Genomic DNA, 23,484 nt, shown 5'->3' on the forward strand with positions numbered 1-23,484 from the left:
AGATATCATAAACAGTCCTTAAAATTTGGTATTTGTGAATGAGTCAGAATGGCTATTTTTTTTCATTTCTTCTTTTCAAAACGTATTTTAAAGGTTTACTTATACCACACTAGAAGAAACAATTTCTAATGATCGATGTCATATTTATAAAATTCTATGATTAATAATAAATTTAGATTAAAAAAAATCACGTTTCCATAATTTTATGATGATAATAAATCTTGTCAAATTAAAAATTTAATATAATAATAAAATAAAACATTTCTTATTTAAAAATAATAAATAATGGATTGGGTTTGGTCATACACATTTACCCCCAATATATATACTGAGTTATAATAAAAACAACAATAATTTTACCAAGCTATTTTTAGCTTAAAAGGATTTTTTAAGCTTAAGAAAATATTCACTTCAGTTTTTATTTTTAACTTTAACTTAAAAATAAAAATAAAGCAGACAGTAAAATTGAATATGAACCAGTTGAACAAGCATCTTAGGAATACATTAGAAATGAGTGAGTAGATGGAATAAATTGAAACTAAGAAAATATATAAAAGCCAAGTATTGTACCATGCAACCTACTTCATGAGGCTTGAGTTGCATAGGGAGGCCAGTAAAGATGAAATTGAATCTTGTAGACAACAGTGAGACCAGTAAGATCAACAGGAGAAGTGGTAACTTTTCCTTGCACAAACATGAAATCTTCAGTGCCTCCAACCACTGGAAGATCTGAGGACTTCACATTATTTGTGACACCAACAACAGAAAGGGACCCTTTGTGGTTCTTCAGCCGAAGAGTTAGCTTTGCAATTGAAATGCTTCGAAGGCCATCAAGACTAGATGTCACTGTAGTTCCTTCTGCAATCCCAACAAGTTTGGAGGATCTATTCACTGCAACAGTCAAAGGGTCCTGAAAGGCAAATAAGGTGCCAAAAGGGGTTGTGGTTTGGCTCACTCCTGCTCCTCCTTTTATACCATCCACTATGATATATCCGGTTTTGTTTATGGTCTCATGCTGAAACAGAGAGAAGTGAAGGGATTTGAGGTGTTGGAGGTGATCATGGGAGCCTGCAGATGTGGCTTTCAATTGGATTGTGGCCAAAACTAAAATGGCAAGAACATAGTTCTGTAAGGAAGCCATAACTTAGTTGTTGTAATGCAAAGAAAAGTGATATTCATTTGATTATATACAAGAAAAGATGCTTAATTTTCTTCTTTTCTAAATAGCCAAGTCAATGAAGTCAATGAAAACAAGAGCCAAGTCATGTGGGGCTGTTATTCATTGATCACAAACTAATATTGTTTTGTTGTAATGTGACTACATTTGGCTAAACAAAAACGTTTTCATAGGTGAAGGATCAAATATGAACTCTTCATTACATATATTGTTCCCACAGAATTTCAAAATGTGTGTCTAACCACTATGAGAATTCCTTATAACTAATATTAGTTCAATATATTTACAACTGAGTCCTAACCAAATAAAAAAAAATACAACTTTTTAGTTGGACATTTACTATTGACATATTATTTTTTTTATTTCACGACTTGGTTGATTGAAATTATTTTCATAATTACTCTAATAACAAATTTTGATATAATATTTAAGTAAGCTTATCAAGTATCTATTGAATATTAAATTCTAGTAGAGAATGATATGTACTAAACTATTGTTGATTGAATATTTTATAATGGAAGGAAATAAATATTTCATTTCTTGATTTGAAAATTGATAGATAGGAGTTATTCTTGCTTGTAAAAGATGTTGTTACTAAAATATTTCTTTCTTATATTCTTATTTTATTTTATTTTTATCTGTAGGATGTTCATTATGAATCTTTGAAGAAGAAAAGGAAGGGAGATATCACCTCAAATATTTATATTTAAGATAGAATTAGTAAATATAATATAGTAAATTTACAAATTAGAAGGTCTTTTTATTAAAAGCACCTTAAATTGAGAGGAAGAAAATTAGGGTGTAAGGGAGTAGATTTTGATCTGCCTTGAATTTATTTTTTTTTACAAATTAGAAAAATGTTACTATAAGTATGAATATATGAAATTTCACATAGATAAAAATAAAAAATAGTTGAATAACATAGAAAATGATAATGTTATGTAAACATAATTTATTGAGATTTGGATTAAGTTTATTTGTTTATATCTCATTGGTGAAAATCTTTGGTGTTTATCTCCTTCAAATTCCAAAGTTGTAATAGTGGTCATGGTTCCACATATGACAATGTGAATGGATTTCACACATGAGAAGAAAAATAGTTGAGTGCAAATGTTAATATAATAAAGTTTCACATTAGAAGGAATTGATAAATTATATATTTTATAAAAGAATAAAAAGTAAAGTTATTAAGTTAAAGATATAATAAAAAAATAAAAAAGTGAATGAATTTCACACATGAGAAAAGAAAAATTGTTGAGTGCAAATGTGAATAATAAGTTTCACATTATAAAAAAAATAGTTATAGAAAGTTGTATGAGTTTTATATAATGTTAAAAGTAGAGTTGGTATGGTGCATCAGTCTTCCACTTAGGTTAAGTTGAATTGTGAAGAAGAAAAGTGGCAATAATGATGAACAACCACTATAAATTCTTGCATTTAAAACCTGTCCACATCTACTTTATAAAAATATCAAACCAGTTTAGTGGTGAAACAGAAAAGAAGATGACAAAAGTCTAAATTGTCCAATCTTAACACTAATAATTCAAATGTTTATAATACTTTTCCTTCCAATCCAATGCAAACCTTAGTTCATACTACAATAAGAATCATACTTACTTTCCATAAATGCATCTTAGACTCTATAAATTGCTCCTTTCTCTCATACCCACAATTCAATACAATAACCTACAATGCAAATCAATATATTCGCAAATTATGTGATGATAAATATAATTTTTGAAATAATTATTTTGAAAATTAATAAATTCATTTTATTATTAGATTATAGTATAAAAAATATAAATGTAAATAAAGGGAGAATAGGTAGAAAGCGAGGTTCTTTAGATGGATAATAGAAAGTGAAGAAAAAAATAGGAGAAAATTAATAGAAGTTTCTGAATAATTGATTAATATAATAAATTTAAAAAATATCTTATTCTAACACAGTTTATTTCCAAAGCAAAGTGAATAATTGTCAAAAGTGACGTGGCAAAGTGTTTACATATATTGCATTTGGTGATAAGGAACAACATAGATGTGTTAAAGGAAAATTATATTTTTTACACTTTAAAGAAATAGCTATAGAATATTAAATCCTAAACTCTAATAAAATAAAATTAATTAAATGAAAAAGTGAGCAGAGTGGGGAAGAAAGAAAATTTGCAATTAAATAATTCCTAATTTTATAATAATGTTACATGTAGTAAATTTTAATTGAATAAATGGGATTAAAGAAAGTTAAAGTAATACTTTATGAATAGAAGAAAGTCAACGTTACTAGTCAATTTTTCAATAAATATAATCCCTGAAGCTAAAGTAAAAACGAAAATTAGGAATTTTTGGCATATTTATGAAATACTCGAAGAAATAATATTTTAAGTATACATTAAGAAACTGATGTTTTATTTATTTTAATAAAAAATATTAAGATATGAGAAGTTTATACATTTGTGGAGAAAAAAATATATGGGCTTAGATCATACCTTTATTTCATAGTTTTCAACGAAAGGAATAAACGTCTCATATCCATTACCATACAAACGAAACCTATTTTCTCAGTTTCTTATGATTTAGGCATGTGGAGAGTGGTATAGCATATAGGGGTGTCTACAAAATAACGCAACTTAATGAATATCTTCACAAAAAAGGATAACCCCTTTGTAAACAAGTTATAATAACATTCAAAATCTAGTGAAATTAAATTGAAGGACATTGTTTAGGGTCATCTACTAGGCACTTTAGTGTGTAAGTGTTGTGCTGCTTGTAATGCTTTCTTTCACGAATATTGACCCTCTATCCTACCATAAATTATGGTTTTCAACTTTTCTTTGGAAGAGAGACAAGGCTTGGTCCAATCAACCAGGTTCTTCTGCTTTCTGGACGTTGTGTTAAGCGCCCTCATGCCTGCTACCATTTTCAGAAGCACTCCACCAAACCCGTACACATCACTCTTCACACACAAGTAGCCTGTTCAGATAATTACAGTTCATAGGAAAATTAGTTTGTGAGAGATCTAAGCATTATTCACACAAGATGCCTAATTTCAGACTACCTTCCCCAACTTCATCTTCCACATACCATTGATTGTTTAAGGAGACTTTGTTTTCATTTCTTGTTCTATTCAGAATTAGATAAAATGTCAGTAGACTACTATATACTGCCTTGTTTTTCACCTCAGAAATAGTGAAAACAATACAATTCCCTCTTTCTTTTTGGTTTTTTTCAGTATAAATATCTGAAACCAAGAAATCTAGTGGTATTTTAGCAAAATATACGTTAAAGGAGGAGATAAAAACGAGATAAAAAAATCTGAAACTAAATCGACATTGTTCATTTTTTACCACATTTTGCTTCCATTTCCTTATTACATAGCATATCACGTAAATATTATCGGCTCATATTATGCCTAGTAGTCATTAGTACAGTCAAAAAGCATTAATTAAAAACTGCTGTAATTGCCAATTGTGTGCAGATAAATTTACCTGTTGCGACACATTCTGAATTTTGGCCAACAAGGATACACTTAAAACTGTTTCTTTTTCTTTTCCAAATAAAAATAGTGTCTCTGAAAGTTCAATACTGCCCAGATCAAGTGTCTTAGACCAATTTCAGGCCAAAGTGCAGTTGGTGCATATAAAGGGCATGCACTAGTCTGCCAAAGTAGAAAATTACTGAGGCGAGCTTCTCCAGAAGTTCGGATCAAAATGTCCGGATCAGGTGCAACTGCCATGTACATGTTCTTCTCAATATCAGCCAGTTTTATGAAAGGAACCTCATCTTGTTTATTCTTTCTATCTTCGGTAATTTCAACCAGCCCATTGTATGATGTCATTTCAGCTTCAGGGTAGTCACCGATATGATTCTCGACATTATTCTCAAACAAACCATCTTTCCTTGCAGCACTTTCTACTTCACTACTACAAGCTTTGATTGCCTTTAGATAGTCTTTACATGAATCTTGAGAAAGCAAATCAAAATCATTTCCATTCAAGCCCTGATCAATTCTTGAAAACGCACCATTTGTAACTTTCACTTCTTTTAACGCTTGAACTTCATTCAATTTTTCCTTGCAACATTCTTGAACCGCGTGCACAATCTCTTGACGAGAAGTATATGCTACACAAATCAAAAGAACTCTCTGGTTGTTGTGGGCAGTAACTCTCATTGCCCTTTCCACAGCAGCCCTGACTGGCTCTGTCAACAGTTGCATCTCCCCGATGAAATGTAATCTAACACCATATTCATTAATGAGACTTTCTTGTTGAAGCAACTCCTCAATCTTTTTCCGCATCAATTCCATCAAGGACTGAACTTCTTCAGACTTCCTTTTAAAGTTATCAATGCTGAATGCATAGACAGTTACATACTTCACTCCTAATTCATAGCAGTATCTAAGGATGGACGTGAGAACATTAAATCCAGCCTTGTGGCCATCACCTTCTTCCATGTTTTTCTTCTTTGCATACCTTCGATTCCCATCCATGATAAAAGCAATATGACTTGGCACAGGACCCACAGATAAAATCGCAAACATACATCTTCTTAGATAACAATTTAAACCACCAAAGAATTGGCCTATAATATTTCCAGTATTTTTCTGCATTGCACTGTTCAGTTATGAAACTTGAAGAGTCCAAGATAAACAAACCTGTTTAAAAATAATTTCATAATAAGGTAGAAATAAGAGTTAAAGCAACAACAGTCGAATAATTGAATAAATATATGTTCAATGTAAACATAATAATTCCTCATCTTAATAACCACAGTCCACATCACATTAACTGCTAGGGCTTTAACTACAACAATAATGACAACTGCAATTCAGAACCATGAGTATAAGGCTGGGGAGTGATACGATAAAATTTCTAAAGACTCGTACAATACAATAATCTGATAAGAGCAAACCCCATTATCACCACAACGTCCAATAAATAATAAAGTATTTTGTTCTGGAGGGAGATAAAGCTGCGTTTTACAAGCGATGTGTTTTTGTTTCTAATACAATTTCATATATAGTTGCAGATATTTTGGTCCTGCGTGATTAACATTTGAATTATTACGCTCACAGAACTCAGGTGTTCATCCTACTTTGGTCTCATTTTTATCCTTTCGAGTTGAAGGCAATTAAACACCACCAAAAATGGGGCTGGAGTTCATGCTAAAAAGCACATTTAAAGCCTGGTATGTTAAACTTGAAAAAAAAACTGCATGAAACTCTAGTATGACAGGACTACAATATTTAGAAACTTAAATGCAGAATTTTGACATTTTACTCCACTTTAATGCCTCAAATTCTACAATATCAACCCAAACAACAAAGATGCAAAATTTCCATAAGAGAAAAACTCATTTTTAACTAGATAAAATACATATAGAAGAAAAATGGTCAACCTCTGATGCCAATGCCTGATAACAGAGCCTTCTTGAAACCCTATGGTTTCTTCAACTAAACGTGCTTGGTTTGGTTTCTTGAACGTCCGTAATTCTGAAAGAAAATATCACAAATATGGTCAGACAAAAGCACAAAGTGCACGAAAAACCATAATGTGCAAAATGATCATAACTTGTTTAATTCCAAGTTACAATTCAACCTATAAGTCAGAGGAGTTGGGACTTTCTCACTTCCTAATGAAAGGCCTGATATACATACTAGCTGCGACTACAGATCTATCATGACTTAACAGTATAATATTTCCCATTGGTAAATAAATTGTCTAAAATACAAAAAAAAAAAAAATCCTCAGATGTTCACATGTTTTGTTGGCTAACTAAGTATTTTCACCTTAGCCAATCTAATTAATTTAGTAAAGCGCTTGCTCTGATATTCTGAACATAGCTTAGTCCAGCAGCAAATACCTATTTCATAAGGTTTGGAAAGATAACATTGGAAATTATTGCTTATGATTAAATCCTTTTGTAAATTTTGTTGCTTTCCTGTGTCTATTGAGGCAATCACATTTTCTTGCAAGATCAAAGCTGATGGATCGAGCTGAAAGGAGTAATCATTATATTCATTTTGTACCCAAATCCCTATGCTATAATGACTCTGTTTTTATACTAAATTTTCAACCCATCTCTTGAAATAAAATGAAAACCATTATACTTGCATCTTTGCATATGTATGGACGAGGAGCAGTAGGAACAAACACTAGGAGGGTTATGAAGACTATGTATTATCATCATGTGTTAGAGCGACACATACAACAAAAAGAGCATGCTACAACTACATTAACAAACTGACAAGTTTTAGGTTTGCGAAAAGGTAATCCTGGTCATTAAAATTTAAAACTAACAATCACTTTCCTTTCAATACTACTGGGTTGATAACCAATTCAATCTAAGAAGCTGATAAAGATATAGTAAAACCTGTTAAACCTGTACTAGTGCTATAATAAAGACCTATAAAACACTATTGAAAGAAAGATCTAAAGTCAAGGAGACTATGGAAAACAATCAATTCTCAATTTCATTCAAGCATTCCTTCAAACACTTGGCAGGTGCACGAAAATTAACAGCCAGTTGATCCAAAGACAAAAAAACAATATCACAAGCTCTGGAAATCTATCTTGCAGCAACTGCCAGGGACCAATATTAAACATTAAAACAAAACAGCAAAATACGAATAATTAAGGAACAAGTCATACTTAAAAAGGAAGAAAACAACTTTTTATTAAAGTAAGGGACAAAATGAAAACCCTGTAACAAATAAATCATCTCATGAAGTATAGAAACATGGAGGAGCACAGAAAAAACCCTCAACTAAAATTAAAATTATTATTATAATAATAAAATTAAAAAAAATAGTCTCCGGTGTCACCTTGGAGGAGGGAAAATTTACATGTGGACTGAACTGAAGCAAAATCCCAAATAATTGAGAGTATCTTATTCTAAACACGTTTTCATTCCCAAAGCGAAGTGAATAATCCTCACAACTGACGTGGCAAAGTGTTTACGTTAGTCTTATTTGGTGACAAGGAACAAGGTTGATGATTCGTTGAATGTGGAATTCTTTGTTTGATAAATAATGAATATCATAGGTTAAATTTGACAGTAGAAGTAGCAGATGCACTTGCATGCAATTAAACACTTACCTTCAACAAAAACTAAAAACACACAACAAAATACAACCTAAATGAATCACAAATTTCTACTATTGTTATGTTCATACACTAACACCAATAATTTAAAATATCTAAAACGAAGAAAATCTACCATCATTTCTCACTGAAATAAAATGAAATTAATCAAAGAAAAAATGAGGAGGGAGGAAAAAGGTTGAGTTTGGAGTAAAAAAAACCCTTGGGAATCAAGATTTAGTGTTTATTTCGCATCTTTTTTAAAATAAATAATATATCAATTTTATGCTTTTAGTTTAATGATAAAGTATTATGTAAGATAAGTTTTTTTTTTTAATTTTTATCATGATTATTCTTAATTTTATATTACAAATATTTCTTGGACAATAAAAATGTAGAACCTTTAGAAAACTAATTCGAGTATTAACCATTCTTAGAGAACTATAAATTCTTATCTCGAGTTAACTCTTAAACTTTAAGATCTTAGATATGGAAAATGACTTAACTCAGTATGAAACTTTTTTCTAAGTAAAATATTTAAATTCAGATAAACTTTCATAAACTCTCTGAGTGAAAAATAATAATTTTAAATGTAAGGAATGTTAACATAATATGGTAACTAATTTTATTTTAAAAATATTTAGTAAATAGAACTAGCTTTTAAATAAATCTAGTAGAAATGGATATATTCATCCAAAAGGCTAAAACAAAACTTTACTACTGTTATGAGCTAGTTTTCAGACAAATAAGGTTAACTTGATTTAATTTTGAAAAAGAAATATCAAAATTAATTAATTAGAATCTTAAATTGATATCCAGTAGTTTTCTTATTTTTAAAAATTAAATTTAAAATTAAGATACACAACATTTAGGTATTCACTAGGAACAATTATTTCTGGCCAGTCCTGGCGGCATATGTGAGTGTGAATTTGAATTGGATTAAAACTAGTGAAATAATAAATAAAATAATATTTTTCAATACAAAAAATATATATATAAAACTCGGACACGTCTTTTAAATGTATCAGACACACATATTGGATACCGACACTCATATGACACTTGTAAAATCCATATCGGTGAAGTGTCCAATTTAAAAATATTTATTAAATTTTTTACAATTTTAGTACGGTTCTAACACAATTTTAAAAATATAAATAAATTAATTTTCAAAAAAACTCTATCTTAACCAAAGATACTTTCTAAAAAAACTAAAATATAATTGTGCACATAAATATTTGTTAATTTATATAATTCCATACATAAATATTTGTTAATTTATATAATTCCATGTGAATGTCATTCCTACATAGCTTTCAAGTATTTTGTTTCATTGGAACAAAACATTAAATACATTAAACATATTTCTTGTTCAACACGCTTGTTAGTTGACATCATTTAATGATTTTTTTTCAATTTTTTTAGCCTTTTTCAACAAAATTAATTTGAACATGATAAAGATGGGTGAAATCAACCTCTAACACGGGAAAAGAAAGAAAAAAAGTGATATAAATGGTGGTATAATTTGATATAAAAAATAACACAAAAATCATATCATTAGTATTCATGATGTACATAAGCTGATCAACTTTCCATGGAAAGAAAAAGTCTTGAAAATGTGACATATTAACAACAATAGTCAAAGCTACTTCCCCTTATCGCACGTAAAAAATAATTTCCCACTAAAAACAAATAATTCAACAAAAAAATCATACATGTAAAAAGGCTTATAAAATTTCTCCCCTTCCAACCAGCAGAAGAAAAGAGAGGAAAAAAAAGCTTGTATTAAGTGACTGATAAAACACCCCATTGAAGGAGCATTTCATCTGAGTTTCTAGTGGGTCTTCTGTATACAAATCTAGTTATACCTTCACAGCTCTCTGCCGGAGATGTTGATGAGAAATGTTGTGAGAATTGCGGGTTTTGGATTCCTTGGATTTTTCATGGATGGTTTCAATGGCTTCCAATCCCTCAAGTACTTCTTTCATTGAAGAACGTTGTTTAGGGTCATGCTCTAGGCATTTTAGAATAAGTTCTGCTGCTTGTGATGCAGCCTTGGATGAATATTGACCCTTTATCCTAATATCCATAATGGTTTTCAACTTTTTTTTTGAAGAGAGAAAAGGTTTGGTCCACTCAACCAGATTCTGCTGCCCTGTTGGCCTTCTTGTGTCAAATGCCCTCATGCCTGTCAGTATTTCAAGAAGAACTACACCAAATCCATACACATCACTCTTCACATACAAGTGACCTGTTCAAATATTTACACAATTCAAAGACATGTTACTTTGTGTTGGGTCAAAGCATTGCACTTCATTATTCCTTATTTTTAGTCTACCTTCCCAGCTTTATCTTCCACAAAACATTCATTGCTTTAATACTACTACTACAACATTAAGGTCTGTTTGTTTTAAGGAAACTTTCTCTGTTTTCTTGTCTTTGGCTTATTTTCACACAAAAATGACTTATTTTCCCTGTTAAGTGTCTTTCAAATCAATAAGTTAAGTGTCATTTAAAATCGTTCATTCTCCCTACATTCTGCTTCCTTTTCCTTCTTGCATGGCATAGCATGTAAATTTTGGTTCATATTATGCTTTGTGAAACATTAATAAAGTTAAAACATAGATTTAAAGCTGCGTTAATTGTCAATTATGTGCAGATATAGTCACCTGTTGCGATATATTCTGGAGCAGCATAACCGTAGGTGCCCATGACCCTCGTAGTTACATGTGATTGTCCCCCAGATGGTCCCAATTTAGCCAAGCCAAAATCTGATATTTTAGCATTGTAATTCTGTAAGATACACAACAATGGTTATAAAAATTATATGAAGAATTTAGCACCAAGTAAACATCACTTTTCTTACTTAAAAAATATTATGCATGTTAGGTTACCACTCCATGTACTGAGATATCATTGTTAGGTCTTCTGAGGGGGACATTGACACCAATGATCCGTGAACAAACTCATATCAGATACAACACCACTTTCTATCCATAATCTTAAGGTTTTAGGTTTGTGGGTCTTCTTGTATGTTGCTAAACTTTCTCATTTCTACTTAGTGTGAAACTCAAACTCATACTTAGATTCTTAACAACACATTCATAACATCCATCCTTAAATATTCTTTAATTAGTAAATGGGTCCAGTAATGACAGCGTTTTTCAGATGATATTTCTATTAAATTAACAGATTAAGTTAATATTTTCAACATTAGTTTGGCTAGTAAAACTAATAATAGCAAAATCTGTGTTCATCACATTTTGACACGACAAATGCTTTAGCTTCCATCTCTAAAAATAAGGGAAATGGTAGACTAAAAAACAACATAAGAAAATCAACTAACAAAAAGTTACTGACCCCATCGAGGAGTATATTTGAGGCCTTGAAATCTCTGTATATGACTTGCTTTTCGGAGGCGTGCAGGAAAGCTAGTCCACGAGCAGCACCAATAGCTATTTTAAGCCGAGTGTTCCAAGAAAGTGGTTCTATGTTAGGATTTCCTGCTCAGAAAAATGACAGAAAAAGAATTAAAATCAAATTCACGAGGAGTTTGCTTTCATTATTGTATTAATGTTCAATCCATACTTCTAAATAGATGATTCTCCAAGCTTCCCTTAGGCATGAACTCGTACACAAGAAGAAGTTCATCCTCGTCCCAACAGTAGCCCAATAACTTGACCAGGTTGGGGTGTGAAAGCCTTCCTAAGAAGTTCACTTCTGACTGCATTTTCAAATCAACAGAAAAATGTGTTAGATAATCAGATAACTAAACTGAATTTATCACACGGGAGGTACCCTTATGTTGGTGATTACACTATAAGATTAAATGCAATATGACAACTGAAAATAACAACATGGTAGAAGGAAAACATTTAGCCAAAGGAATATCTTGTTAAGAATTAGCATCTCCTTTAGAACAGAAAAAGTTCACTTAATTTTACCAACATTGCCTAGAAAAGTTTTGGCAAATTTTTTCTGCACCTTACAAATTGTGACCTGCACCCGATACATCTCGAAATTTCCAAAATTACCATTCATTCCAAAATTAAAAAAAAAATACATTTGGAAAAGTAATCCATAATAGATTTTTGTGTTTCAGAAGAGGAATTCCGTAGTAGAATTGGAAAATAAAAATTTCGAAATATAAAAAATACATTGCAGAAAAGAACTCCAGGAAACAAAATCCAGAAACGTGTTCCAGAAAAATAAATTTTCAGTTATCTAAGGACACTTTTGTCATTTCACACAAAAATCGGGTGCAGGTTCAAATTTCATCAGGTGCACGAAGTAATTACCAAAAGTTTCCATTTCTATAATGCATCTTTGCTCCAGATTCGGCCCAAGGCCCAATCCACATAATGGATTATAAATCAACTGTCTAAGATTAAGAATAATAAAATGAGATGAAAACACAAGCATATTGCCCTTAAGAGATCTTAGACCCTATATTATTAAAGAATTCAATTCCTATAAATAACACCAACATCATTTATAAGGTAATGTTACTCTATGCACCTTAGTAGTCTATTTCAGATTCATTATCATTACTATTATTAACTACTTTTCATAAGGAATTGTTAAGCTGGCAAGATGGCATCATACTTTTCAAACAAAATGGCAGAACATTAATAGTTTTTTCCCCTTATTTGAAGGATAAAGTCAAAGAAAATGGCAGAAACAGCCAAAAGGATCAATATTTTAAAACTGAAAGAAGGTAAACACCCATTTTGAATAGTATATGATGAGTCAAACGTTCAATAGTGTGGAATTTAAGGCACCGTATTTTAATAACCCATCTTCACTCGTGGATAACCAATGAATGGAAGAAAAACAGGTCAGGAAAGTGGGCCCTCAACAAAATTTCCAACCACATTCCTCGAACACCTTGCAGACTCCCATTTTTTTAGATAATAATAATATATTTCCTGTGGAATATCAAACCCTGGCATCAACCACACACAGCTGTGACTCCTCATTAATCAAGATCACCATCACCATGTTGATTAACACTTCAATCTAAATATCTTTCAAGTCTTCAGTCAAAACAAGAACAAAAAACAGAACACCAGATGATGGTGTAAGCACATAGCGTTACAAACTGCACAATATTAACTATTAACTATAACCGGTCGGAAGAGCATTTATTACTGTCTACAAAAACTTTACTTTGAAAATTCTTCTTCTTTTGGTGAATATTGGAAATTCTTTTCACCAAAATAGGTAACTAGGAAAAAGATAACTATGGCATTACTAACTCTGCATTATCACTTGCATCAATAACGATAAACCCATTAATCATCAACAAGAAAAAGTCTAATGAAATTTACCAAACTAACAGTGTGTACCAGTTTGCAAATGGATAATCATGTAAGTGTTGAATCATGAGTGCATATAATATTTGTTGGCTTCTTCTTAGTGTAGATGTTAAAAAGTAAGGTAAAGGGATGGAAGAAAGTTACCTTCCATTCTTGAAAGCCTTGCGTGCTTTCGGGGTTCAATTTTTTGATGGCGACGACCATGCCAAAGCCTGGTTTGGCAGGGGCGAGGGTCTTCTCGTCCAACCAACCCTTGTAGACTCTGCCAAAGCCACCTTCACCCAGCAATGTGTCCCCTTTGAAACTCTTGGCGGCGGATTTCAGGTCCACGAAACTGAACTCCTTCAAGTTGGGCCGTTCCAGAATCTGGCCGTCAGGGGAACAAAATGGAAGAGAGCCTTCGCCGTCGATGCTCCCACTGGCCATCTCCGAGAATTGGCTCTTCCCGAAGCTGCTGGTGGTGGCGGAGAACCCCACGTTACTGGTTGAACCTGAAAATTAGAAGCGAAGGAAGAGGTTTAATGAAAATTTGATTGAAGAAAAAGGGGAAGCAATGGGAAAGTTGAAGACTTGCCTGAGTAGTTAGGAGGGTTGGGGGAAGGGGAGGAAGAGGAGGAGAAGCAGAGACCCATGTGGTGAGGAAGGTTGTTCTTCTGTTTGGCGAGGTTGCCACTTACTTTATCAACCAATTTCAGACAAAAAATTATGGCTTGGTGTTCCGATTAGTACTGGGTCTTGTTCTTTTGTTTTCTTTTGTTTTGGTGGGTTCATAAGAAACTACAGAGGAAGAGAGAGAGAGAAGTGTCTTTGTCTGTTATGTTATGAGTTCTCTTGATTATAGGCTATGATGTGGTTTTCTGCATTCAAACATGTGTATGCTGTGATGTGGTTTTCTGCATTCAAATACTTGTATATTTTTTTTACTATTTAAAATATATAACACGAGAACACGGATCTTTATATTATATTTTTGAAGTAAAAAAATGTTTTCATGACGGTTTAAAAGGATTTGTTTCTTATTTTTATAATCATAATAAAAATTTATACAATAAGTTTAAATTTTTATAAAATTAGTGTATTTTTTTTTTTTAAATTGTGTTAGAACCGTACTATAATTGTCAGAAATTCAATAAATACTTTTTGAATTGGACACTTCACGTATCTTACAAGTGTTATACGTGTATCAGTGTCCAATATGAGTATCCAATACCGACACACCATTTAAAAGAAGTGTTTGAGCTTCTTAGTTTAAGAGTCTCGATCATTCTTCTTAAATAATACATATTTGATATAAGTATTTATAAATTTCTCTGTTCTAAATTATTTTTATAATTTATTTTCATTTCACCTTGTTTTATTCATTTTAAAATATTAAGAAAATATTAAAGCCAACACATTTTAAAAAATCGTAGATTACAATTTTCAATAATAATTCCAAAAAATAAATAGTATCGGGAAATCTCTCAATTTATTCTATCAACCTGCTTTTGACAAAATAAATTATATTTTTTTTGTTATAAGTAATATACATTTATTTAATTTATTTGTTAAAAAACTGTAGTAAAGTAATAAGAAATGAAAAAAAAAACGAAGGAAATAAAGCTATTTAATCGATTTTTTAAAATGCATGCATTATTACAATCGATGAATGAAATAAGACAAAAGAAATAGTTTTTATAAACATATAATGCATATTTAAATGCATTACGATACATGTAATTTCAAAAAATATTAATACGGTATATTTAGCATAAGCATAATATCATAGAAACATTATATATTTATAAAATAAAATAAAATCGATTGAAGACAAAATTAAACCACGTATTTTATTGACAGCATTTCATTTAGCAATTGACTTTTAGTGCGTTAAATATTTTTATCAATTATTAAGAAAAGTTGCATAAAATTAAAAAGAATATTGCAAATATTATTTCAGGCATTGACCTATAAACTAAAAATGTGTTTCATTTAGACTATGAGTTTGTGATGAATGACTTTTTTTTCAAGCATTAAATGACTGAAATCTGTGTACATTATTATTTGATTAACGTGTAATTGATTTTTATATTATAATTAACATTTTTTAAATTGTCAATATGCACAATTTTTTAATTTTCAAAAAGATTATATCGGTAAATATTTGGTGTAAATTGAACATGTGTATTATTTGTAAAAAAAATTGTATTTGTGAAATATGATTTTAACTTATATTTTTTTTTTCTTTTTTTAATAATATTTTTTTTCATATGATTATTGTTATTTGATGTGTATGAAATAGCATAATGTTGTTATTTGAAGTGTTAGCCTAGCTGAGATGTCAAGTAGCATAGTGATGTCTAATATAAAAGTTTTTTATAAAAAAAAAATATGATTTTAACTAAGGTGCGTTGTGTTATTTTAATTGAAAGAAGTATATAAAAATTAATAATAATATATGATGCTAAAAATAAACTGAAAATAGAAGAAAATGTTCTATTCGTGTGTCTTTGTTTCTTAATTATGAAGAAGAAAATAATTAAGGTATATGAAAATAGAAAAAATATATAATAAATGAAAATTTAGGGCTGATTTTTTAAAGAAAAAGAAATGAGAAAAATAATAATAAATTGATGGTTGAAATTAAAATAGATTCTCGAAGTTGAAAAATGATTATGATTCCTGAATTTTTTTTATGTTTATTAATTTCTCACAATTTAAAATCTTCAATAAACATTTAAAACGGTTAATATATGTCTTCAATGAAGTGATTTCTGACCATTTATGACAAGCAAGTAAAACTCTAACTTTTTTTTAAGTTTTGTTTAGATTAATGATAAAAAAAAACAGTATAAATCAAATAAACTTTTAATAATTCGCTGGATCGATTTTCACAGTATAAAATTTAAAGTAACTATAATGGTTTTATAGTAATATAAAATGGTTAGTATAAAATTATTAAAAAAAATTAAAAATAAATTGTTAATGGTTTTATAGTAAAAAAGTGGTTAACTATAATTTTTATAATAATGATTATATTTATAATCTTAACTTTTTATATCCATTAGTAAGTTATATAGTGTTTAATTTTGATGAATTTTTAATGTTTTATGTTATTTTTCATCATTAGGCTTGGAAGAACCCTAGGAATAGTGACATGGTGAGAGTCCCTCTCATGCTCAATCATAACAAACTTTATTTCTTTCTTTTTTTGCAAAGCATAATACAATAATTGTGAGTTCTTAAAGGATCATAAATCTGAACCAACCATTATTCACTAATTTAGCTGTGAATTATTTTAATAGTTATGAAATTATTTTTAACATTTAAAAATATGACATATTTGACACTAATAGTAACTACTCAAGTGGTGGCAAAAAGTAACATATAAAGTCCTATCATTCAAAGTCTATGTAACAGTTTGATAGGTGTGTTCCCATATACTACAAACACTTCAAACCAAACACAAGAAAATAACAATGTTCATAAATCAGAGACAACTTCAACAAACTTGGTCTAATAAATAACAATGTAACTTTCAATATCTTTATCCATGTAAACATCTTTATTCATCAATATTTATTTTATATATATATATAAGTATTTTTAGAGTTTAAAATCCAATAGATCAAAATAAATTTGTAAGTTTTTTTCAATTTTATAAACTAGTTAGATATAGAATTATCCATATTATAATTTAGTCATATTTATACTTTAGGTCAAAGTTTCAATACTTATTTCTTTTTAAAAAGATTTAACATTTTAAGCTTTAGAGATTGAAGTCTAATAAATGAACGACATAATAAATATAACAATTTTTGTTAAAATAAAATTTTATATTAAAATTAGATTTTAAGTTTAATTTCAATCATAAAAAAAAATTATAAGATAAGATGATTATATATTTCTACTTGACCTAAGATATAATCAAGATAGAAAGAGTTGACTGTAAATAATAGATACAATAAAAGTTTAGACTTTGATTTACTTTAAAAAATAACTTTAAATATGTTTTGATGATCTAATCTTAAATCCGATAAATAATATCATTAAGATCAATTATCACATATGAGGTATTATCCACTTTAAAGATCTGTAAAAGTTTTGTTTTTAAAAGACGATGAATTGGAGAAAGAAAGTATATATAAATCGTCATACTAGTATATTGAACGAATCCGAATCAAAGTATTTTTAATATATGTGTAGCAAGAATGAATATTGAGGAAAAGTATATGCAAGGAGAATTTCCATGAATGTTCCCGACCTAGTTGATTGTGAAATGGAAGAAGGGAAGCACTTATTATTTTTTGAGAAAGAAAATCAAAGGTGGGGACACAAAACGCACTTATAATAAAAATGTTCAAACTAAAAATTTTCTTTAATACTTTTTCAAAATATTATATTCACTTAACAACCCACTTTATTAAAATAATAATATATATTATAATTTTAAATTAAAAAATAAAATAAATATTATTAATTAGAGATTTCAAGTGAGGGTTTTTTAAGTGAGTGACTTTTATTTGGTGGGTGTTAAAGTATCATCACCTTTTAAATATGACTTTTAAAAGTTAATAATTTTAATTATGTCACAATTGGATAACAACGTAAACATATTTACACTATAAATACATTTCAATTAAATTTTCAAATTTTAATAATTTTGTATTTTTGACTTTAGTCAAAACAAAAGGGGTGCCACTTTACTTGGGAAACGCTTTCATATTGTTCAATACCGATTTGTTTCGGTTTTGACCATATTTTTTTATCAAGTATAAAATGTCAACACGTTAATATATGAAAAGTAAGCAATTTCAAAATAAATTTCCAATATATCAAATGAATTCATTTTAATTTTTGAACATATATTAATATCATCACTCAAGACACACAATTTTTAAAAACACTTAAACTAAAAAAACCAATAAATTACATGGTAACTTATTTTTTCTTTCTACAATTTCATATAACCAACAAATATTTCTTAGTATTTTGTAATTAGATTTGTTCAAAGATGGAAATGGAATGAATACAAAGTCTTGTAAAATGAAAGCATAATGAAAATGGAAAAAAAAAAGTAAAAGAAGAGTTAGATTGTGATGCTATGTTAGGTGTAGTTAAAGTCTAACATTAAAAAATGCTAAGTTAGACAATTGGAAGCAAAGCAATATGTCAAAAATACTAATTTGAAATTGTAGTTTTGTCGTTCTGACCATTATTGCAATTAGGTGTAACTCTTTGACCTATGATGAAGACAAATGGGTTTTTTCCTCTCTATCTATCTTCCTATTCACTCTCTTTCTCATTCAAAATCCTCAAACCTTCTCTTCAAATTCTTTCAATACAAGTCAATGCCCCTTGCAAAAACTATTAAACAAAACAAACACAAAAGCAAAGCAAAGAGCCAAATATGAAAAATAGAGAACACAAAATATGAATGATTTAATTTAAAGAGTGCACATTATTCCAGCATAAAATTGAGCATTAGTTTTTTGTCAATTTAAAAGAAACTTCAAATACTATACATGTATAAGTAATTGAATACAAAACTAAAGTGAAGTTTGTATTTCAAACTTTATTTATCTCAGTATTCATATTGTATGAATACTGAAGCCTTTCTGCCTATGAAGTCACTCAGCTGTTGAATAATGAGGCAATTCAAAGTAATGAAAGTAGTAGAGTACACTATTCTTTATCCTTTTCTCCATCTACCCAACTTTCCACAAAGCAGAAACTGCATCTTCCACAAAACAGTGACTGTATTGGTCAAGAGTTGGATCTCAGTAGTATAAATCCACTTTGTATCAAGTACCCTATTACAAAAAATATCCAAATTTAATTCATAATTATATTAATTCAGATCCAAATCACTTTAAATCCATTTCAATAGACTTTTTAATATCCAAACTCTTTTACAACTAATTAGATTTAGAATAAATATGAATTCAATATTTTTTTTAGATTTGTAAATCTAAAATAAATGTTTATCATGGTTGAAACGTTTTTCTATTTAATGTACTAACTATTTCTTTGATTTAACCACGCTCAACCTCAACCGAGGCATTATCAACTACAAAAATTATTTGGTTTTTAAGGACTGACATTAAAAGAAATAAAAAGAGTAACAAACAATAAGTCATTATTTTAAAAATAGAGAAACGCATACATAAATGCTCATATTGTCAAAAAGGAAAAAGAAAAAAAAATTAAAACAAAAAATAATTAAGTTGTAAAAATGGATATAAATTTTAAATTAATCTATTTTCTTGGATTTGGATTGAATTTAAACTAAATATGAATTGAAATTTCAAAAATCCAATGTATGCCCTCTCTATTAAGGAAGCATGACTATTTTATCTTCCAACTTCGTGGGATAAAATATGTTAAAAAACCATTATCGGATGAAGACACTTAGGTAAAGTATAAACTTTCAAGCGTTTCATATTCAAATAACAAGACTTTCTCTAATCCCACAAACTAATAGTTGAACATTAAGGTTATAAAATGGCTAATGAACTTTAAATTAAACTCCATAATTACATATATTCACATATTACGTTAAACAACACATCATTAAATGCTTAGCATTGTTTTCACGTGATGTAGCCTTCACCCTGGATCTCTAATGCTGAACCAAACACACGAAAACCAACAAGGAACAATTCCCAGAAGTTAACCCACCCAAACAGAGAGTACTTTGATCCAAAAAGACAGTCGGATCCAAAACTACACCCATTCTGATGTAATAACCATACCAATTAATTGAACTTTGGAAATGACACTTTGTCATTAAAGCCCAGCCCAGCCCAGCCCAGTATTAATTACCAACTATGCTTGAACAATATTAAAATCGACACAATCTGCCCTGACTGATATAGGAAGGACTTTGAAATATTACACATTTTCACATCCCAGAGCCATATATTATTCCAAGGCCCTTTCTATTAATCAATTAATGCATCCATTTTAGACATGCAATTATAACAAGTTCAACTACTAATAGTAAAGTACATCTAAAATTTAAAACATTATAGTAGCACCAGAAGGAACAAGGTAAAAGTCCTAAAACAAGATAAAATACCACGATCACTGCCTTGATCTTGACTCTGCCCGTCTAGCTTCATCTGGAGTAGAAGGGAACAGCTCCACGTACCTTGATCCTATGGTCATTTTATCCTTGGACATTGCCCTCTTAGCCTCCTCAGCAGAAACAAACTCCACGTATGCCTCTCCAGTAGCTTTCCCATCAGGGCGACATGCAATGTGTACCCTGTCTTCTATCAGATTGAAATCTTTAAAGAATTCAACAATTTGAGATTTTGTCACTTGGAAGGGAAGGCCACGCATCTTCAATATCTCAGTGTACTCCATTTGATCTTTATCACTGAACCTCTTTGACCGGGAGGGTGGAGGACTACTACCATGGTAATCATTATCATATATTCCTTCGTAATTGATCTCAGCAGCAACAGCATTATAATAATCCTGCTTCTTACACCTGAACACTTCCACATACCGGCGACCCATGTTCTGGCGATCTCTCTGTAAAGCAAACTCAACCTGCATTGCTCCTGCAAAGACCACGAAGGCCTCTCCTGAGAATCGTCCACTCTTGTTCACCAGCAACACATCGACAATGGTCAGTCCAGCAAAAAACTTCAAGATGTCAATGTCGGTACAGTTGAATGGAAGCCCCCTGAGACGAACCACAGGAAAGGGAGGGGGCTGAAAGCCACCGGCATATCCATAAGGTAAGCTGCCTGTCCCGCTGCTCACTGCGAAGTATGGATTTGATTCCATCATTCTTTGTCTCTTTGAGCCAACCTCGTACCCGTCCGAAACCCCCCCGCTTCCCAACATTGCCCTTCAAATTTCCATACCCAAAAAAACACAATCCCCCACTCAACATGTTAATAAAGCCAAACCCAACCCTCTTTTCCCTGACACTTAATTTTAATTCCTATTTCTCATAATATTCATCACAACCCACAGCCAAACATCATACAAAAAAAAAAAAACAATAGATCTACCAGACCACCTATAGAAGAAACAGAGGGACCACACAAGGATCACAACAATATACCAAATGTTACACTAACACGGTTTAAAAGGCAAATTAATTTAAAGAATAATATAAACCCAAAATAAGCACAATGTGACTGATTGCAACAACACATTATTGACCCTAGCCAACAGGTTGAAAGAGAATCGGGCATACTCACAAACACTCCATGTTATATCACCCATATTATAGAATATATTAAATCATTCAAAATTAAAATACACAGAATTAAGAGAGAAATCAGAAAGCATTTTTGTGGCCTGGGACCTGATAGATATGTTGTTTGGCGAAACCAACCCAGGAAAACCCACATGTAAGAAGAAAATATAATTTCATGCAACAAACAACCTCAATCACCCTAATCAAAGCACACATCTATGTAAACAATAAAATCAAACCAGATTAAATACAAACACGATTTCTAATCATAAGCACCATCTCACAGAAATAAAACCCCACAGATTACAAAAAGGAAAAAGATATGGGAGGAAAAAAAACACAGAGAATAAGAAAAATGAAGTTAGGTTGACATACCCTCGGGGACCGTACATGTTTCCGAGATCGCCGAAGGATCGAGCGAAAGGCGCTTCCGTAGATGGAGGAAGACGATATGGATCCAGCGCTGCAATAACACGAAAAAGAAATCCCAAATCGAAATACAAACCCTAACTAGGGTTACACGGACTTCTACTTCTTCAACACACTGCGCACCCCTTTCAAGGCTTCGCGTTTAATGTTTTTTTTCCTTTATCTAATTTATTCATGGTTTTTTTTATCCTGTGCTATACCAGAGAATATACTATATAGTGCTAAATTGGACTTCAATCACTGATTTGTTGATCCTCACATGACCGTCCGATGAAAGGGTGATATAGAAAATTTATATATTTATTTTCAGAATTAATGATATTTTTTATTAACAAGTAGTTTTTTTATTGGCTTGATAGCCCATAATAGTTAAATTTTCAAAAGAATTAATAAAGTCATTATTGTCTGATGTTAATTTTTAGTACACTATTTTACAAGTTGATTGTAGTGTCTAAGATTGAATTTCAAATATAGTTTGTTATTAAGTTATAAATAAAATGTAATAATGATCTTTTTTTTAAAACATTTAATAAATAAGTCAGATTTTTTTATGCATAAAAAACATTATTTTTGGTTCTTTCATATACTATTATCTGCTTATATTAGGATCAAAATGTTCATTTTTTAAAATACTTTTTTTAATTAAAGACTAATTATATAAACTCGCAGAAAAAAAAATGGAATTGATAAAAAAAAGTCACTTTTTTAATATTTTAAAGTTTCAAGATGAGAGAAAGTTGAGGATGTTAAGTAATCCAATGCTATGCAAAAAAGCATGGGATGGGAGGTAAAAGAACACAATTTTTTTTGTTATGACAGTGAAAGTGGATCAAAGAAAAAAAAAAGGAGAGAGGCACAAAATTTTCAAAGTCATAACTAACCATTTGTGTGAAAAGTAGTAAATAACTGTATAAAAATTGTCTGAAAAATAAATAAATATATATATATAATCATTTGCACAAGATACTAGACAATTTTATATATATTTTCACTTATAATTAATTACGGATATTTTTAAATTAAATAATAATTTTTCATCCATTTTTAATATAAGTATTACTCTAGTTTTTTTTTTCTCTTTCTTAATGTTCATTTGGAGTGAGAATAGAAACCACAACTTCTACTTCTTTTGCAACAATTTTTCTTCTTTGTACTGTTTGTAAGTATATCATTTTATTAAAATATTATTATCAGAAACAAATCTTCAAAACATACTTTTTTTAAAAGAAGCCCCAACTTTTATAATAATAAATAAATAATTACATTAGAGAAAATAACTTTTGT

At 30.1% G+C, this 23,484-nt stretch overlaps 4 protein-coding genes across 6 annotated transcripts; all 4 read right to left on the reverse strand.

Moving 5' to 3' along the window:
* Positions 1-460: 460 nt before the first annotated feature.
* Positions 461-1,213, reverse strand: LOC137808520 (pterocarpan synthase 1). The gene has a single exon (XM_068609670.2). The coding sequence runs from the start codon at positions 1,139-1,141 to the stop codon at positions 584-586; it is 558 nt and encodes a 185-aa protein (XP_068465771.1). The 5' UTR covers positions 1,142-1,213; the 3' UTR covers positions 461-583.
* Positions 1,214-3,781: 2,568 nt separating this feature from the next.
* On the reverse strand, positions 3,782-8,266 carry CPT1 (Undecaprenyl pyrophosphate synthetase family protein). The gene is made up of 4 exons (XM_068609671.1): positions 7,995-8,266; positions 6,569-6,662; positions 4,660-5,825; positions 3,782-4,144 (listed from the first exon to the last, which is right to left on the reverse strand). The coding sequence occupies exon 3, from the start codon at positions 5,778-5,780 to the stop codon at positions 4,701-4,703; it is 1,080 nt and encodes a 359-aa protein (XP_068465772.1). The 5' UTR covers positions 5,781-5,825; positions 6,569-6,662; positions 7,995-8,266; the 3' UTR covers positions 3,782-4,144; positions 4,660-4,700.
* A 1,491-nt stretch (positions 8,267-9,757) lies between these two features.
* Positions 9,758-14,448, reverse strand: LOC137808527 (putative serine/threonine-protein kinase CST). 2 transcript variants are annotated; one of them, XR_016519324.1, is made up of 6 exons: positions 14,146-14,448; positions 13,716-14,062; positions 11,842-11,977; positions 11,614-11,756; positions 10,923-11,024; positions 9,758-10,504 (listed from the first exon to the last, which is right to left on the reverse strand). XR_016519324.1 is itself a non-coding variant. In XM_068609682.2 (6 exons), exons 1-6 carry the CDS (start codon positions 14,201-14,203, stop codon positions 10,116-10,118), a joined length of 1,197 nt encoding a protein of 398 aa, XP_068465783.1. In that variant the 5' UTR covers positions 14,204-14,448; the 3' UTR covers positions 9,758-10,115. The 2 variants fall into 2 exon arrangements, 1 of the variants encoding a protein (XP_068465783.1); XM_068609682.2 differs by having other exon boundaries at positions 10,923-11,046.
* Positions 14,449-20,474: 6,026 nt separating this feature from the next.
* LOC137808528 (RNA-binding (RRM/RBD/RNP motifs) family protein) lies at positions 20,475-22,390 on the reverse strand. Of its 2 annotated transcripts, none has more exons than XM_068609683.2 (2): positions 22,147-22,390; positions 20,475-21,414 (listed from the first exon to the last, which is right to left on the reverse strand). In XM_068609683.2, the coding sequence occupies exons 1-2, from the start codon at positions 22,161-22,163 to the stop codon at positions 20,637-20,639; spliced, it is 795 nt and encodes a 264-aa protein (XP_068465784.1). In that variant the 5' UTR covers positions 22,164-22,390; the 3' UTR covers positions 20,475-20,636. The 2 variants fall into 2 exon arrangements, with proteins under 2 accessions (XP_068465784.1, XP_068465785.1); XM_068609684.2 differs by having other exon boundaries at positions 20,475-21,325; positions 22,147-22,341.
* Positions 22,391-23,484: the final 1,094 nt, after the last annotated feature.

This window comes from Phaseolus vulgaris, chromosome 3, assembly GCF_051622355.1.
Source record: "Phaseolus vulgaris cultivar YP4 chromosome 3, ASM5162235v1, whole genome shotgun sequence".
Classification (NCBI taxonomy): domain Eukaryota; kingdom Viridiplantae; phylum Streptophyta; class Magnoliopsida; order Fabales; family Fabaceae; genus Phaseolus; species Phaseolus vulgaris.

What these genes read in the sequence shown, in the direction of transcription:
- LOC137808520 (XM_068609670.2), bottom strand. Translation starts at nt 1,141, where the DNA reads ATGGCTTCCTTACAGAACTATGTTCTTGCCATTTTAGTTTTGGCCACA.
- CPT1 (XM_068609671.1), bottom strand. Translation starts at nt 5,780, where the DNA reads ATGCAGAAAAATACTGGAAATATTATAGGCCAATTCTTTGGTGGTTTA.
- LOC137808527 (XM_068609682.2), bottom strand. Translation starts at nt 14,203, where the DNA reads ATGGGTCTCTGCTTCTCCTCCTCTTCCTCCCCTTCCCCCAACCCTCCT. An exon ending in AAGGCTTTCAAGAATGGAAG is followed by an intron (nt 11,978 to 13,715) that starts GTAACTTTCTTC and finishes TTGAAAATGCAG; the next exon opens with TCAGAAGTGAACTTCTTAGG. An exon ending in CAAATATACTCCTCGATGGG is followed by an intron (nt 11,047 to 11,613) that starts GTCAGTAACTTT and finishes TGTATCTTACAG; the next exon opens with AATTACAATGCTAAAATATC.